Here is an 18904-nt window from a genome sequence, read left to right as displayed (position 1 = left end):
GTACCACGGGCGAAGCCGGGGCGGACCGCTAGTTATTAATATTATAAATGCAAAGGTAACTCTGTCTGTCTGTCTGTTACTCAATCACGCCTAAACTACTGAACCAATTTTCATGAAATTTGGTATGGAGATATTTTGATACCCGAGAAAGGACATAGGCTACTTTTTATCCCGGGAAAATGACGAAATCCCGTAAATCCCACGGGAACGGGAACTATGCGGGTTTTTCTTTGACTGCGCGGGCGAAGCCGCGGGCGGAGACCTAGTAGTAAATATGTTTATATTGAACGGACGTACAATAGCTTTATACGGACGGCCAATAGCTATATATACGGACGTCCAATTGCTATATACGAATGTTCAATTCAAATCTAGTGGGATATTCTCAAAATCTCTCTTCTTCTCTCTAAAAATATATCTTCCTACTAAATGCCAATAATTCCCATTGATCCCGGAAAAATCTGTGGGGACAAATGAGAATAATCCAATATGGTGCAAGTGATGCAACACGATTGGTAACAGTATTTCCATCATACAGTAGCTTGTAGCCAAACAGTACTGCCTTAAATAGTAAATTATCCCTCAATCGTAGTTCGAAGCGTGTCGAGGGGTTTCATCCTTTCATTGTGGATATCCCTAACATTCGAACTCGTCGCTTCGAGTCTTCTTTCATAATTAAAACAGCCAAACAATGGAATTCACTCCCTACCACTATTTTTCCTGAGCAATACAACCTGGACCTCTTCAAAGCTAGGGTGAATAGGCTTCTCCTAGGCAGACGTGTACCCAAGTAGACCGCATCGTCGCTTTTACTCAGGTGGGATTGTGGTCAAACGATGGCCTATCGATTATAAAAAAAAAATGTGTGCGTGTACTAGTGTACACACGTAAGAAGTGAAACTTCTTTATGACCTTATTTTTCAAAAAATATTTTACTATATGCAATTTTACAGAAATACGTCGAATCACGCGTGGTAGGCATAAGAAGATGGCGCGTAACGAAAAAATGTTACACTAAATTTTTTTCCCACCCCGATAAAGAAGTTTCACTTCAAAAAAAATAGTGCCACATTTTTACAAGTAGCCAGGTTATTTAACGTCCGTATATACCTAGCTATTAGGCGTCCGTATATAGATATTGGACGTCCGTATATAATATTTGACGTCCATATATAATATTGGTTCACAAATAAAGTTATTACCTACCTAATTGTCTTATAAAAAAATAGACTAGATAAACATGTACATAATTATATGCTTGTTATTTTAGCAACTACCTGCGATTTTTCATGTAAAAATTACAGACATGAGCTTAATTTTCTTTCTCTTATTATTTATTAACTATTTGTGTACTAAACTTTATCAAAATCCATTGTTACTTACTAGTGTAGATAGATAATAATAAATGATATAAAAATAATGTGCATCCGTATATGTATAGGTCTAACGAAATTAGTATAAATGAAAAGACAAGCGTTAATAAAAGAAACCGAAATCTGGCAACGTCGCACTCACAAAATATGCCGTTCATGCTATGAGGACGCTAGATAGTCGATGCGATAGATAAATCACGATCAATATATCCAGGACGCCTATAATTTATGAGCATGGTTCGGGGTTCAAAAATGTTGCGGCACGAACGCAAGAAGAATATCGCGAAAAATTAAATTATTCGAAAATGACGTACCCCACGGAGCTGGCTATCGAAAAACTAAGCAATATTCATTAACACATGTTAAAAAAAGCAAGGGGAACTGGGGGACGTCGTAATGATGCACGACGTGCATGACGCCAAAAAGATTGTATGATGTAAATATATATATATATATATATATATATATATATATATATATATATATATATATATATATATATATATATATATAGTTATAATATTATAAAGCTGAAGAGTTTGTTTGTTTGTTTGTTTGTTTGTTTGAACGCGCTAATCTCGGGAACTACTGGTCCGATTTGAAAAATTCTTTCGATGTTAGATAGCTCATTTATCGAGGAAGGCTATAGGCTATATACCATCACGCTACGACCAACAAGAGAGGAGCCACGGGGGTGAAACCGCGCGGAGCGGCTAGTTTTGTATATTAAGCTTATAATATAAATTTATATTCTTTTTCTATTCTTTATAAATTTTTAATTTTTTCTATTCTTTATAAATTTATATTTATAAAGCATTTGAATGCCATAAAACCAAAAATATAAATATTAAGCTTATAATATTTAATGTACTTATGTTTAATCGGATGTTATAACAATAAACAGCATTGTTAGTAAAATATACATTAATTTTAACTTAAATACACTTTTGTGATTAAATAATTATTCAATATTTATCTTTGCTACTGATGAAAGTTGTTATTATAATAAAACGGTTAGTGAAAATATTTGTTGTTCCGTTCGATTGTAAAATATTATTTGTTTCCGATTATTTACTCCTATGTATTTATTTAACACCATATTCAATTGATATTTCTGTAGTTTTAATTGGATTTTGATGGATTAATAAATATTTAGTTGTACAAATGGCAGTTTCAATATTTATATTGATGAAACGAAAAAAATATCTGCACTTACATTTGCTATTAAAACAAACAGCATTGGTTTGGTTTTCATAAATTTAAACAAAATTTAAAATAGTTTCGATAACATGAAAAATGATGTTCGACTAAAGTTGGTGACCGAATTCTAACCATATAAATGTTATTGGTTCGTAAATCAAGACGGTGTCGTCATTTGAACTCCATGGTGCTTCGACGATTTTGCGCTTTTTAATAAAATAAAACTTTATTGACATAACAAAAAGTTTGAATATGAGTATATATCTATAATATCTCCTGATGTTGTCTAGTCTTAATCGAAATAAGCGATCGTTGGTAGGAATTTTCCACCACAGGAGCGATAATAAGCACAAGTTTTTTTCATGTGATATAATAAGTACATACACTAAATTGAAAAGGCTACGTGCAATCCACATAATATGATATACTTAGTATAAATTAAGGTATTTAAATAAAACATGATACTTATATAGAATACATAATGAATACGCGCGTGAAAAGGCTGACACGCGTTTCTATGAAAACTGACAGCTTCAACTATGGTCTAGAACTTTCTGAATGCAGCTTATTCAGACACCTCAGTCAAGACTTTTAAGTAGGCTACACATAAATAAAGATACAGTTCTTGCTTCGAAGAACTTCGCCGCAATCTTAAAATCTTAAGTGTTTTTCTGATGCACACAAATGGGCTAAGGAAGCGGTTAAATTTAAAACCGTGAATATTCATTGCGTTACTTTGCCACAATGCTGTTTTTTTCCTTCCTTGTTTTTTTTTTATGAGTTCCTTTATTTTCGTATTTAGCGAGGCTGGATTTTCGAAGGCGTTAGGAAGTGTAGTAAAAAAACAAATATGGTTGCAGGCATGGACGTATAAAAAAAGACGGACGGTATATCGCCTAAACATTGAGTGAAGCCTAGTAATGGCGGCGAAACATCCGTGTGTGTGTGCCATGTTGCCATGGCAACAGCTGTCCTGATGACAATGGCGGCTGTATTTTTTTCTATAAATTTTGTCGTAATAATTTTGTAATTAAAACATAAAAGAAATAACTTGCTTCCCTGTGGAATGTAATCCCTTGTGTTTTGTTATTTAAAATTGCACTGTTGCGACACCATTTAACCACGCAAGACGGCATTTTAAATATTTTTTGTGAAACAGTGACGCAGTTAATCAGTCGGTAGTTCACGACGTAATGGCGGCCGACTAGCTTACTATGGTGAGAGTGTGTGCGTGTTTATTGTCTTTACACGATCGCTAGCTTACTATGGTGGCTTCACGTTGTTTGTTCGTAATACGGCGTCCGTCTTTTTTTATACGTCCATGGTTGCAGGTACATATAACAATGAAAACGTACCTATTTTTCCTTGAGCGCATGTTAGTAGAATGATGCAGCAGAAAATCAACAACAACTTCATCTTCATTTTGGCGGCATTTACGTCATTTTCAGCATCTGAAAAGAAAAGAAGAAATATTATATCTATTAAATCTGTATCTTCTTTTTTGTGTCAAACAAATTGTAGGTATATTAGGTAATCTTAGATTACGGAAAGTCTACTGAAATCACAACTGAAATCCTTATAACAATTACCTACTGAAATCACAACTGAAATTATTATAACAATTACCTATTGCTATTTACTATAACATTTCGTGAAGGGGCAGCGCTATTTATATAAAGGATATAACGCAAACAAAGCGGCTGACCCCCAGCAAGAACAAACATATCATCAAAGAGCCTCTAAAATTAAACCCACAGAAAACTTAAGTAAATCCAGGCACGACTTTGTGGTTCGTAGTACACAAACATTCACAATACGCCGAGTTCGTTACAAAGCAATTTAATTTTATCCAAAAATTTTAAACTTCCCCTCGCCAACCATTGCAACTTAATGCGAAAAGCTGGAAAGTTACGGTAACGGGAACATATAACAAATAGATTCACTTGGTCTGAATCGCGCGATTCGCATGCGAATGTAGTATAATCCAATTTCCTGAACAAAATCTAGACATTTCTAGAATTGATTCAGATATTCTCTCATACTTATATTGTACAGCTTACGGAGTAGTGAACGTAAGTATCAGTTGATATATTTTTGAGTGAACTGAAGGAATAACATAGCTATTCCGTAGTTGATTCCGTATAACAATATACGGATTCCTGGACCTGTCTTCTAGCTTTAATATCTACCTAAATTCCGGGTATTACTACCCGGAATTTATAAATTGAATAACATTGTTAAAGTATTCCACAGATATAAAATTCCTTGTTAAACATTGACGTACAAAAATAAATCATGTTATAAAAATGAAAACATATCGCCTTTTGAAATAAATAAAATTTCATAGAACAGTTTTTATTTACCAGAAATATATTTTTTCCTCTTAGTAACGAGGGCTATTCCATAGAATTGGTAACGCATATTTTATTTATTTTATAACGGGCTCAAAAATTAAGGTTTTTCTTAATTGAAATTTTTTCTAATTAATATCTGTTTCAAATTAAATGGCTTTTACTTATAGCATCAATCCCTTATTTTAATTTAATTCTTAAGACGATCTCTTGTATACAGTGTAATAATAGCGAATCATGTATATCTATAGTGAAGTCTATAGTGACATTTGTTATGAAATAATTAATTAGGTCTTAGTTCAGAAATTCGCATAAACGTAGAAAAATAGGCTCAGAGCGAGTCGCCTTTTTGTAAGTTTGAGAGTTTGAAAATGTCGGAAACAAATTTGGATGAAAAGGCAAATACACAGAGTGAGCAGCCTCGCGAAGCAATTTCTGCTCGAAGTAGCTCGATCGGTATCGACCCACCTATAATGTCATAACTTGTGCAATATAAAGGCACAGACAAGGCTACATCTGTTGGACAATCGATGATGTTAAAAAAACATGCTAATTTTACACGTCATTAATTCTAGATTTCGCCAATTGTTCATTAACAATGATGAAAAAACGATTCTGTTCAGACAATCGTCAATTTTTATGTGAATTTATTTTAGCTTTGCTTTTTTACGAGGATGCCATCAATTTTAATAATAGACAATTTTAGATAGATGAACTTGACTATTAACGAGGCAAATAAAAAAGCTTATGCCTATTCATCAAAGCTTATTTTAAAACCTTCTAGCATCCTGGTTAACTTCTGACATAATATGCTATCTTACTTTACTATTTAGTTGATTTTACTCAAAATGAGTAAGTACGTTTATACTTTTCCAAATTACCTATTGTCTATTACCTAATTTATCACTTGCTTGCACAATACATACATACATTGTACATTGTAGGTAGGTAGGTACTATGAAAGAAATCAATTCCCGTCACATCTATTACTATAATTAATTTAAAGTGGTTTATTCAATAAAGAAGATCTTCATTTACATAAAGAAAGATTAATGTTTTCACACAGCAGACTGGAACCTCTGAGGATAAATTTTTATCCAGGCATTATTCATACCGTAACTAGAACTTTAAAGTACACATTTAAGCTATTTATCTGAACGAGCCTCAAATATAATAATTATGTACTCATAGAGTAAAAACGTTCTCAATAAAACTTGGGTTCGAATTATTTTATTACTTTTAACATCTTTAAAAAAACATTGTGTATAATTACGCATCGATTTAAAATAAAAGAAAATACATTAAAAGGATACTGCAATTATATGCAAAAACTAAAACCGTTGATGCGAAGTTTGCGTGTAAAAATAAATAAGAAAACTTCAATTTGTATTTAGATTTACAAATTATATTAAATAGTACAACGTATTAATGTAGCTTCATTCAAAGGAGAATGTTTTGTAAATATATTCAATATCTTTGTAAAAAATCCCAATAATTACTGCTGTATAATAATTATTCTATAATATTATATGATACTAGCTTTCCGCCTGCGGCTTCGCCCGCGTTTTCTAAGAAAAACCCGCATAGTTCCCGTTCCCGTGGGATTTCCGGGATAAAACCTAGCCTAGAATGGTGAAAGAATTTTTAAAATCGGTCCAGTAGTTTATGAGCCTATTCATTACAATCAAACAAACAAACAAACAAAGTTTTCCTCTTTATAATATTAGTGTAGATATCTATATAGATATGTCACAGTCATCTGGTGGAATCTGTTTTTTGATTGATTAACGACATTAAATTTAATGACTAGGCCGAACGTCGATTTACCATACGTTACTACCAAACAACCAACGTTCAACTAGTTAGCAGATTCACAAGATGACGGCGACAGATAGGTACATCAATTATTTTATCTCCAAGCTATTAAAACTGTGTTATATTTTTTTTACTTAAAATCTTGACCCAGTACAAGTATGATGATACTTACGACCTCTCGACGTGAATGCAGAAATATATTTAAAGAGGAACCTCGTATTGTGCCACGATGAATATTTATTTTTTTGACTTTGAGTTTTAGAAGCTTAACGAGGAGATGGTATTTTAAGCCCCCGGTACAAAAGTGGGGTCATTAGTTAAACCGCCTCCACGTACCTACTTATCACGTTAACGTAATAACAGAGAGGGCCTGGGTTCGCTTCACTGCTTTTGACATCTATAATATTGAAAAATTTTAAAGGAAATAGACAGACAGATAAATAGACAAGTATAATACAAAAATAAATTAATAGTCAAATTTTCATTTACTAGTAAATATTGTATTCGCAGATTTACCTATTCGTTACTAGTTTGTTTTTCAAAAGGATGGCGGGACACTAGACTTAACTACCTTTATGTACTATTATTATTACTAAATATTGACATGCAGCTTGAACAAACTACAATGTAAATTAATATGCAATTTATAAACAAACCACAGTGTTGACGATGATTTGATGATGAATTTGCATTTGCAATTAACAATTTGCAAGTTAATCTTTATTAATATCCATGAATTATATTTTCAGTTAATCATGCGTACATTTGATATGCATTTCATAACACAAAAAGTTACAGTATAACATGACATTCTTGATACTTATTATAATTGGTAACCTTACGTGTACTTAAGACAATGTTATAACTAACCTAAAGACCTGGCACGCCAGGTCTTGTTTAAATAATTCCATTTAAACATTTACGTGTATCACTTTGTATATTATAAGATATACTGTATATAATAGCATACATAACTAAACCTCCTGTAGCCTATCTAAGCTACAAGACGTCATCCTTAAATCATATATCGGTTCACTAGACAAAGATTGATCTATTATAGGCCGCAATTAGTGCCATATGGCAAGCGCTCGTTAATAATGAAACATTAATTAAATCGATGGGAAATTGCGATTAAGAATGACAGACAATCGCGACCTAGTTTTGTATGAAAGATAGCATAAAGGATTCATTCAAATAGAGCCGTGTAATTGACCAAGACTTACCTCTAAAACTGGTTAGGCAAATGGCGGTATCGGTAATTTTTATCATAAGTTTTATGTGTATATGTTAATTTTTAATTCACCTAACACAACAAAAATAGAGAACTGAGTATACTGATAATAATAATACAGACACACATGTAGATATTAAATTCATTCCTATGAATACGTATAGGTAACATTTCTCTCGATAGTTTCAGTGCGCTTTTATACATGGAAATCAACTAACATGACAACAATCAATTTAACATGGAAATCAAAATATGATTATTATATAGAACTAGCTTTCCACCCGCGGTATCGCCCGCGCAGTCAAAGAAAAACCCGCATAGTTCCCGTTCCCGTGGGATTTCCGGGATAAAACCTTTCCTAATTCCCGGGGTAAAAAGTAGCCTATGTCCTTTCTCGGCTATCAAAATATCTCTATACCAAATTTCATGCAAATTGGTTCAGTAGTTAAGGCGTGATTGAGTAACAGACAGACAGACAGAGTTACTTTCGCATTTATAATATTAGTATGGATTTATTTTTTGAGGCACACAAATTTTCTTCAGTATATTTTGAACAATATACTACTATACACACAGTCATTTTTACATAACCGCTTGAACGCAGGCCATATACTATGTATATCGAGATTTCGATCATTTTATTAATCCGTAACTGAACCCTTACACACATACTATCCTACAACCTGCAAATTGTACTAAAAGTTCCGCTAATAGTTATCGGAAGCCAGACCGCAAATCTAGGATAATGTTTGCTTCAATTTCGCGTTCCTAATGATCAAAGTTAGTTATACTAGTAACGTTACCTAATGCTTGATAGTTGTATTTTCGAAATGCGATTATTTGCATATACGCTCGATGATTGAACCTTTAATAGTAACCATATCTATAGCAACATACATTCAAATCATTTATGATAATAATTTAAACAAACTTTTATTATTAACATCAATTTTATTTATCAACCTACGGACATAATAGTATTTGGCTCAAATTAGTACTCTAATATAGAATTCTAATATAGCGATTATGCTTATGATTATGGGCTTCAAATCCTCTTCGGACGTCACATAATATTCTAGTAAACGTGAAGACTCAAGATAATCCACAAAGTAATAAACAGTACCACAACTGTATATAATTATCATTTTCTAACGCTTAAGCGGTAACCATAGAAATCTAAATAACAAGACACTAGAAGTCGTAAGCGTGCGTGACCTTGTCGCCACTCAGGTGATTTGCACATCACCAGTGCATTCGTCACTGTTCAGTTGTTCTGGAGACGTATGAGTGTATACATGGTGTGTTTCAGCAATTCCCATTGCGGAAATTCTTCCACAAGTTGTAATTATACTTATAAAGGAATAATATTTCATCGGAAAATATTTTTTTTTAGAAATAATGCCGTTTTTCCTTAAAATTATAGAATATTTACAAGTATTACGAGTGTCACCATAGTAATCGAAATAACAATGAATGACACAGTCGACCATTCTTATTATCACGTTTGTTCGTATTGGAGCAAAAAGTCTCATATACTTAGGGATGTTATTCTAAAATAAACCGTAAATTCGTGCGTTAGGATACATATTCAAAAGCTTCATTTAATAGATAAGTTAGTTTTCACTAAAATCAAGCTGTCCAATAAAAGGCATAGTTTACTTGTGTGTACTGTTTAGCTTTCGGTTTGAATGTGTTGATTTTGGCGACAGCGGTTTTCATACGAATTATGACATTATAGCACTTCTATAGTCTGTCCACTATAAGAATTGCTTTTTGACAGTTCGACGGGTGATACCAGAAGTGATGTTCAATAGATTATCGATTGTGATACCATTTCAATTATAAATTCAAAATATTAACATAAATCGAATCAGGTACGTAAATAATAATTACAACGTAAACGTACTAATAAGATATGTAATAATAAGACCACATAATATCTATGCATTGTATGTTAAAACTAAACTAAACTAATATTTTATTATTTATTGGTTTCTATCTTACAATTTGGTTGTCTTTACGTTTAAATTATATAACATAATAGAAGATATTTTCTGTATTGGATATAATATACAGAGTATTTCTATCGATTATTATAATCTATCGACCCATCATTGAATAATTATGTGTAGACATCACTAAGTGGGCGGGACCTGTCCATGAAAAACGATAATTATTTGTATGACATTTTAACATAGACAATACAATCCTTTATAGGCGTGAAGCTGTCAAAAAGCAAATAATATAATGGACAGAGTATATGTGTCTTGTTATTTAGATTTCTATGGCGGTAACACATGCACTGCATATATTCCCGTACCATATTGCGCTGGCGTTACTAATGCACCTTCATTGTTTGAATGGAAACATTTAAAAATCTTATAACTACTTCTATTATATTTCGGAAACCGCAACATTGCAGGAAAACGAAATTCACAACGAACGAACAAGGGAAATTAAAAAAGCCAATTATAAATCTTGTACACACATACAATACAAGTTGGCTTTTATTTCTTCATCCTTCCTTTAAAAATACTGTTTTATAGAACAATGTTTCATCAAAAAGGTAATATTATTTAGGGCCATGTAGACAACCGCAATGTTATACAATTTTTTATGCATGAAACCACAGAACAGTAAAGTAGATAGAAGTGTGATGTGGGCGTGGCCCACGTGTCACTAGTAAGGTAAGATCACCTAACTTGCTCTCAGTTATGCGCAGAAAAATATTCGAGTCGGTTGTCAGCTGTCAAACCTTTTTTCCATATTTATTCATTAATTAGGACGTGTTGTTCGGTATTAGAGTGCAAAAATGATAGCAGACGAAATAATATCAGCAATGGAGGCATTTCATACCATCGGTAAGTCTTATTTTTATTTATTTTAATTATATTTTATGTTATAACTTCGCTTGTCGTAAATTGTCAAAATTGTATACAAATATCTAGTCAAAATAAACCTTAATTCGTAAGAAATTAGTACTATTATAGATTGAACAGCAAACAAGACTTTCTGGAATATTATTGCAATAAACAAACGAATGTCGCTTTAGTGATGCTTATGCCGCATATCGACAGTATCGATACTTTAGAAAAGACAAACATAAATGTTAAATTTTATTTATTTTTCCTTAGCTTTCATTTGTCCAATTTATTTATAGATTTCCCAAAGAGGCTAATTTAAAAGAGAAATGGATAAATGCAACGTGACGAGTTAACTGGATGCCGAACATCACTAAGCAGTCTAACAAAGGCCACCGATACAGCAAACCTACTGCAGTTCCAAGATTTAAAATAATGCATATTTTCTGTTTGTATTTTGTAAATATAGATTAATACTATTCTATTCCGTTTTTTATTTAATAATAATAATATAAAAAGACGTACTTAGTAGTAATAAACATACTCCAAAATGTGACGCATTATACTATACTCATATAAAAGAAAGAAAAAAAAATACACAAAAAATATTTATTTGTGAATTATCGATAACAAGGCTGACATCCCTCAGAGCATAGCATCAGATAAATATCAAGTTAATGTCATTAATGTTGAGTGACACAAATTTCAACCTTATCTCTATGTGTTGCGTTTCAAATTTATATCTATCGAAAACTAACGCCCTCTGTTGTGGAGTAGCTGAATGTTTTCGAATTTGGAATTTCTGTGCAATGAGAAACAAAACAGCTAATATACCTAGGGATGTTATACTAAAATAAACCGTAACATGGTGCGTTAGGGTACATATTGAAATGCTGAATTTATAACCTAAGTCAGTTTTTACTCAAATTAAGCTGTCCAATCAAAGGCATAGTTTACTTGTAGTGTACTGTATAACTATCGGTTTAAATGTGTGGGTTTGGCGACACTGGTTTTCATACTAATTAGACATTACAGCACTTCTATATTATGTTTTTACTGTTCTGTGCATGAAACGTACTGATTGACATGAAAATAATAGTCAAAACTACATATATTAAAATGTCTATTAATCAATATTGGAACACTTGAATGAAGCAGGCAAAGATATATAATAAGAACTGACTTCGATAAAAAACAACGCAAGCGTAGCCGCGGGTTACAGCGAGTTTGCAAAAATACTGCCAATTTTAAATGTCATCATAATTCAAATAGGATTGTTGGATTAAAAGTCTATCAAAAGTCTATCAAAAGTCTATTGAAAATGCTTGAACCTGAATTGATATCAAACCTATTAATTACCCGATTAATGCAGTGGTTTCTGACCCTTCTTATACATCCAAAAGTATGACTTTTTGTATCATCCACACTAGGAAAGATATTGTATATAATAAATACGTATATAACTGCATAAATTAAAACATGATGATGAAAACATATATTTATCTAAGTCTGATCTACTTAGATCTAACTTAATCCTTATAAAACTTGATACAGTAAAACTGCAGCTTACAGCGCAACTTTGCTTCACAAAAATAGAGAAGCAACTCAAAGTACTTTAAAATTAAACTTATCTATGTTTTATTCATCCTTAAACATAGCTTAGATTCCGTAAACACGTATTTTTGTTTCAATTTGTTTCAGAATTTTATAATCCTTTACAAAAAAACCATGTTTGTAAATGGAAAATCACTCGGAAAATCCACGGAAAAGCATCCATTTATCGAATATAATTTCCAACGCTTCTGCAAGTAATATATTATTATAAAGTCTAATATCTTCCCATATTCCCTTTATATAATAACTTCAAAGCAGCATGTGTTCGAAAATGAAATGCTAGTAATTTGAAATTGCTGGCAAATTGAAGACCGGATTGCGTCGAGGTTATTGACCTAAATGAAAAAGGCGAGAAGTGCTTGCTTTCTCAAAAGATATTTTATCTATTCATGTAAAATTGTGTGTTTGAAAAAGACATGAATTATAAAAAGATTAAGTATAATTAAAATACAATATTACGTTTTAGAGATATTAGATTTTCATATTGTAGTTTAGGACACAATGTTGGTTTAGTTATGACATTATATAGTAATTAAATTAAAAAGCATCTTCCAGCTCTTAATAAATCCTAGTATATTGATAATTCATTTGAAGAAGCCACGCAAAATCTCCAAAGACCACAGCATTACTGCTCTTTCTGTACCTCAGCCGAGCCGAGCCTTGATTAAATTTGTATAAGAACCCGTATAGCTTGATAATTTTCATGTCTATTATTTATTTTTAGTATCCAATTTAAAAATTAGTATTTAAAAAGGTTTTACTTCAAACTTAAAAATACACGAATAAAATACCTATAAATATTATTACTTAGAGCTAAATAAAAAACGAAAAACGAACGAACGAACAGTTTCATACGAACTCACATTTACAGTTTACACCGAAATATCGAACACTTTTTTCTCCCCTTTACGGTGAATTTCTGAAAGTCCTTTCTTAGTACTCAAATCATCTTTAAAATGTGAACTAATTAATTTAAAAACAAGAGTATTTACCTTAATTTAATAAGATAACAAAAATGTTCGATGCAGAAGGCATCTTTAAAATGCACTTAAAATATTACGCGTTAAGAATAACAATTTTAAAAAAGCTCACTAAAATATGAACTTTATTTATGCTAAACTAAAAGTGGATTACTTTGAACAGTTTTATTAAAAGGACTTCAAATTCAATTGAGACTGAAAAATTTTAAAATACTGTTAGTTTACTGCTTTAAAACATTTTAACCAAAGGTATTAAAAAGTATGATTTTTCAGCTTTTATGTGAATGTAGAGGTCGATGTACCATTTTAAATACATTTCTATAAATAACTAATTAGCTGGTTCATTTTATGAATGCTAGTAGGTAATATTATATCACAATAGTATAATACCTTTGTCATGATATAAGGTTTATGTTAAATTCTTGAACAAGAAACAAACAAAAAAAGGTCAAAAAAAGATACTGATTAGTCTATTTATCGCATATAGAATCTCTAACTATCATATTACCATCAATTCCTTACTTGATGTTATTAGTAATTCGCAAATTAAGAATTGAAAACGGAAATTTATTATTATGATTTCCATCATATACATACATAGACAAAGACAATGATATAGACACGAGATTTTCCACAGAATAGAGTTCGATTACATAGAAAAAACGAATGTAAGAAATTAAAAGAACATCATACCCACAAAATATCCTTTGACAGTGATAGTTACGTATTTGCACAAAGTGCATTTCACAAAGTTCTACTTGTTTAGCTAGTAAGATCAACATTTGGCGTCACAATTTCAAAGCACAAAAAAATGTCAACCCAATTGTTACCCTTTGACTGCTACCACAAAAGCCGCCATACTAAAGTCCAACCAACCAACCACTCGATAGAGTCATGATAATTCTGAGAAACCATTTAATAATAGTCGACGTTCAATAGCAGAGACTCTTTAAATTGATAGGTAACCTTAGTAACTATATTATATAACCTATATTTTTATTAGAGGTATATACGATATATAGTGAAATATGCTTTCTTCGTGTTTTAAAATTTTTAAATAAATTGCACATGACAATCACACTGTTAAATTCTTTTATCTGTGATATTATTAAACATCAGTATATTTTCTGGTGCTTGTCTTTACAGATTTAAAAAAAAAACATTGAAAATCAACGTAGTGGAGCGTCGAATTGGTAATTGGATGAATGTGAAAAAAACATCACGAGGAAATCAATATGGTAAGCCTAAAACAAAAACAAACAGCTGAGAGCCTCCATTGAAATGACACATGCAGTAATAAAAGAAATCCATCTAGTAATATTATCAACAAGAGTATGAATTATGAAGAGTATGTTCCATAAATAGGTAAGTTCTGTATGAAAATTGTCAATGAAGATATTATAAATAATATACTTAATATAAAAGCATAAGCAGAGCCGCGGGATTAAGCTAGATATAGATAATATGTTATAATTGCGTTTGTATAAAATACATATTATACAAGTTTTAACTTATTCACAGACATCAACGCAAATAAAACTAACATTAATACAGTATAGCTTTTGTACACAGTATTGTTTTCTTTAAAAAAAATACTGACAAATGTTGAATCAAGTTGTAAACAATACTCACCAAGGGTTCAAACAACGATACTATCAATATACAGTCATTCAATCTTTTACCAACTATGCAGCAGCATTCATACGGCACTCTTAAATGTTTAACATAAGCACCAACTAAACTATATCGCCGTTTATCCCAAACACTTTTGCACTAGCACGATCGCGTGGAAGAGGTAAAACCAGCCGTCTTTCCTCTTCAACAGCCAACTGTGAACTGAGCCACGATTTCATTCTGTTCCATTTTCCAACTTTGATATCCTCGACAGTTTTCGGAAAGCTCGAAACTGCTACATTGTCGGAATGAGACAGTTTACGAACAGACTTTGAGTGCAACTAAACGAAAATTGCACTATAAAAATGTAAAGCTGTTTTTGTAACTGTTTAAATGTAAATAAAAATTGTTAAAGCATTTTTTTGAGTTTCTTCTATCTTGTAAAGATTGTATCAATTAGCCCCCTAAGTATCTGCAACTACAAGATTTAAAACTGAATCCCTTTTTATTCGTAGCAATTTCGTAGCAGATTACGCATCGAGACTTTCTATATACTTGTGAAACGATTTTATCATTATGTATTACTTACAGTACCTAATATTTACACTACATGTAATCGTGTATAGTAAAAGTGAAGTCCCATGTCCCTTAGTGGGGTAAGGAGCAGATGCACAGATCGATTTTCTTTAGGGACAAGTCTTTAGGGATCAGCCTTCTGTGTCCTGCCAGACCGAGACATATTTTTTTCTTCGTCTCCACCGGGACCCAGGACCCCTCGGTGTTAGGCTGACGCGTCAACCACTGTACCAAGGATGCGGTCGTGTAAAGTAACTCAAGCTGAAACAAAATGGACATGTACTTGTATTTACTCTCGCCAAGAGTTCTCAGATACTTCTCCGAACTTTCCTTAACCACTTTTCATGTGACTTTAACCTAATCTTTTGACGAACGGACACTTTTGTGCGTACATCATAGTTATACACATTCACTTGTGCATTTGAAACAAAATTTATAGAAATTTACCACGAATTTACATTGCACGGACTTTATTATTCGCCTTCCCTGACCAACACAAAAGCTAGCGAGCCGGCCAAAATCATAACACAATATTTACAGTATTATTTACGAAATCTTTCATCCAATCTAATTTTTGCAAAACAGTTCAGTAAGAATATATTTTTTATATTGTATCCAATTAATTTTATCTATGTACCTTATTAGTGTCAGTCGAACATAATCAAATCTCTCGGTTTTAGCATTCTATGATCCAACCAAACAAGGAAGCGGCCTACCGATGTATATCGAAGGCAATACCTCAAATCAATAGGTCAGTCATCCCTCAAATCAATAGGTCATATCCCATAGTCTCGAGAGAAGCTAGATTTCTATCTCTAGAGCTGTCTAGTCTTAGCCTGGAATACCGTCAGCCAATCCTGATTGCTACTATTGACTCAAATATAACTTCATATCGACGGACATTAAATCTTGCTTCGTGAATGATTAATTGCATGAATGCCCGCTTTTGTTCCTGGTCAATAGGGACCAATTTGCACGCACGATTTACAAGCTTAGATATCAAGAACTTTGTAAATTCTAATATCATAGCAACGTATTTGTTTCAATATTAGTTTAATATGTGTCTTAATGTTTAATAATACATAGGTTTTCATAAATATTATTAGTTAGTGTGTCTTAATATACATATGTAGTTACTCGTTTGTTAGTAAGAAGTATAAATATTGTATGTTAATACATAACCCTAGACCCGTTTTCCAAGTATACTCGTAATGGGAAACAAAACGAAACAACCCTTTTAGACCGCTTCACTCCCATAATTATTACATTTGGGATGAGGGATTATGAAAGTTAAACTAATAGCAGATTATGCATACATTTTCAATCGCTATTACGTTAAATTTAAATTTAGATCACGTCCCATAGCAATTGCTAAATATATTTCAGTTTATATTAAGGTGATGAATTAATTTTTCTAACATTTACGGCCCTTTTTAAACCTTCGTAATTTTTATATTATTAAAGTTGTCGTGATGAAAATTCTTGACAAGAAAGTTCAATAGTAACACAATACGTCTACCGTTTTAGAAACATGATTCCATAATATTTTCTCGATAGAAAAAAAATACAAAGTTCTCATTGTTATTTTTTTTTAATCTCTGGCATCTTCAAAATAACAAACGTAAAGTTACGACTTTTTGGATATTAACTATAAAATATACAACCTATACGTCTACCGATTTAGAATTTTGAAATATGCGATGGTTTTGAAATAAACAAGAAATACTTGAAATTAGCGCGCGACCAGCCAATATAGCGAGAGCCGCCCTGTACCTTCCTACCAGCGTTCCCAACCGTACGATAATTATCGTACAAACACGATAATTTGGTGCCTACGTACGATGTACGATAGCATGTTATTATCGTACGCTGATTTTACGATAATTTCTATCAGGCAAAATTCGAGAATTTATATTATTTCACCCATACAAATATGAAATTTTGACGTGTTTCATATCGAACTTTCATGGGAACAGTGAAATTTTGTCAGATTGAATTTTAAACTTGGCGCGTTTATTGAACATAAAGTGGAAATGGAATCGGTTCAGGTTTGTAGTCTGTACCACGCGTAAAACCAAAGAGTATAATGAATATTAAGGCACGTAAAACGTTTGGGTTTCAGTGTCCCGTTGATTTGACAGCGGTAGTTAAACAAAGATTAACTATAGAGAACTTGCATACTTATCAATATTACAATTTATATGATTTATTTATTTATAATTGACTTTATTCTAAAAAGTACGATAATTTCGAACCAAAAACGCCTAATGTACGATAATTTTACGCCCCTGGTACGATAATCAGCTCACTTCAGGTTGCTAACACTGTGTCGAAGTTCCTACCCCGATCGCTGCACGAGTCATTCCCGCTACGGCCGTCACACGGGGAACTTGTGTCGCTCGCGCAATCGTAACAAAGGGTGACAACACGATAAGACAAATGGGGACAATAAAGAAAATAAGAAGAAGAAACATAAAGGTTGGAGGAAAAAGAATGCTTACAATTGGAACAAATTAATGAAGTAAGTTGGTTTTATTTTAAATTTGATGATAATTGTATTATAGACGATGTTTGATATGTACCCCTGTTTTAAGTACATAACGAACGTGTAAGATTTTTTCATTTATAGCATAGATAATCTTTTCAGAAATCCGGAATCCAGAAGGAAAATAAACCCATTCAGATTGTTCACAATGTGAACCCACTCCTTCGTAAGTACCTTTATTCAGTCAAAAATGTATGTTATCAACGCTCTACTGGTTTTATCACATGATTCCATTTTTAGCAAAAAGCAACAAAGTGCAAAGAAATAAAAAATCATGGTGAACTTAGTGGAAGTATGGTGGACATAATATGGAACAGGAGCTCATTGGAGTAGTATTATATTTAAAAAAAATACGAAAAAATTTCAAGAATTACATTTCTTAGTAGGTGGTAGATAAGTATGTTGTATAAAGAATTTGATGTTGATATTTATTTCATTTATACTTACTACACCTGTGCGGGAAATTGCTTAGTACTAAAACAGGTTTATATTCATATTTACATAGTAATGTGAGTTTTCATTTCGAATAATTTTGTGTAAGTATATTAAATTGAGTTCCTGGGTGATGTGGAAACACAATTGGGCCCGGAAGATGGCGCTGCAGTCACTCCTCCTAATCACATGAACCGATTTGGATGAATATTTGTGTGCACATTTCATTGTTGTGGGATGATTGGTTGATTCGTTTTCACATTAGCTAATATTATGTATTTTTGTTGTTAGAAAGTAAACTTAATTTAATGT

General features: G+C 32.2%; 1 protein-coding gene across 1 annotated transcript in view; it reads right to left on the bottom strand.

The window, feature by feature from the left end:
- The window catches only part of LOC149905218 (cyclic GMP-AMP phosphodiesterase SMPDL3A-like), a 33705-nt gene extending 18472 nt beyond the window's left edge, over positions 1–15233 (bottom strand). The window contains exons 1-2 of the mRNA XM_090106258.1: positions 15058–15233; positions 3929–4024 (exon numbers count right to left, since the gene is read on the bottom strand). Coding sequence (XP_089962384.1) covers positions 3929–3995 — 67 coding nt within the window. The 5' untranslated portion in view covers positions 3996–4024; positions 15058–15233. The remainder of the gene's footprint in view (positions 1–3928; positions 4025–15057) is intronic.
- Positions 15234–18904: the final 3671 nt, after the last annotated feature.

Source organism: Colias eurytheme, chromosome 10 (assembly GCF_061535395.1).
Source record: "Colias eurytheme isolate Ceu_HAF_F1 chromosome 10, ilColEury1 Martin Lab GWU primary, whole genome shotgun sequence".
Lineage (NCBI taxonomy): Eukaryota > Metazoa > Arthropoda > Insecta > Lepidoptera > Pieridae > Colias > Colias eurytheme.
This window is presented reverse-complemented; position numbering and strand designations above follow the sequence as displayed.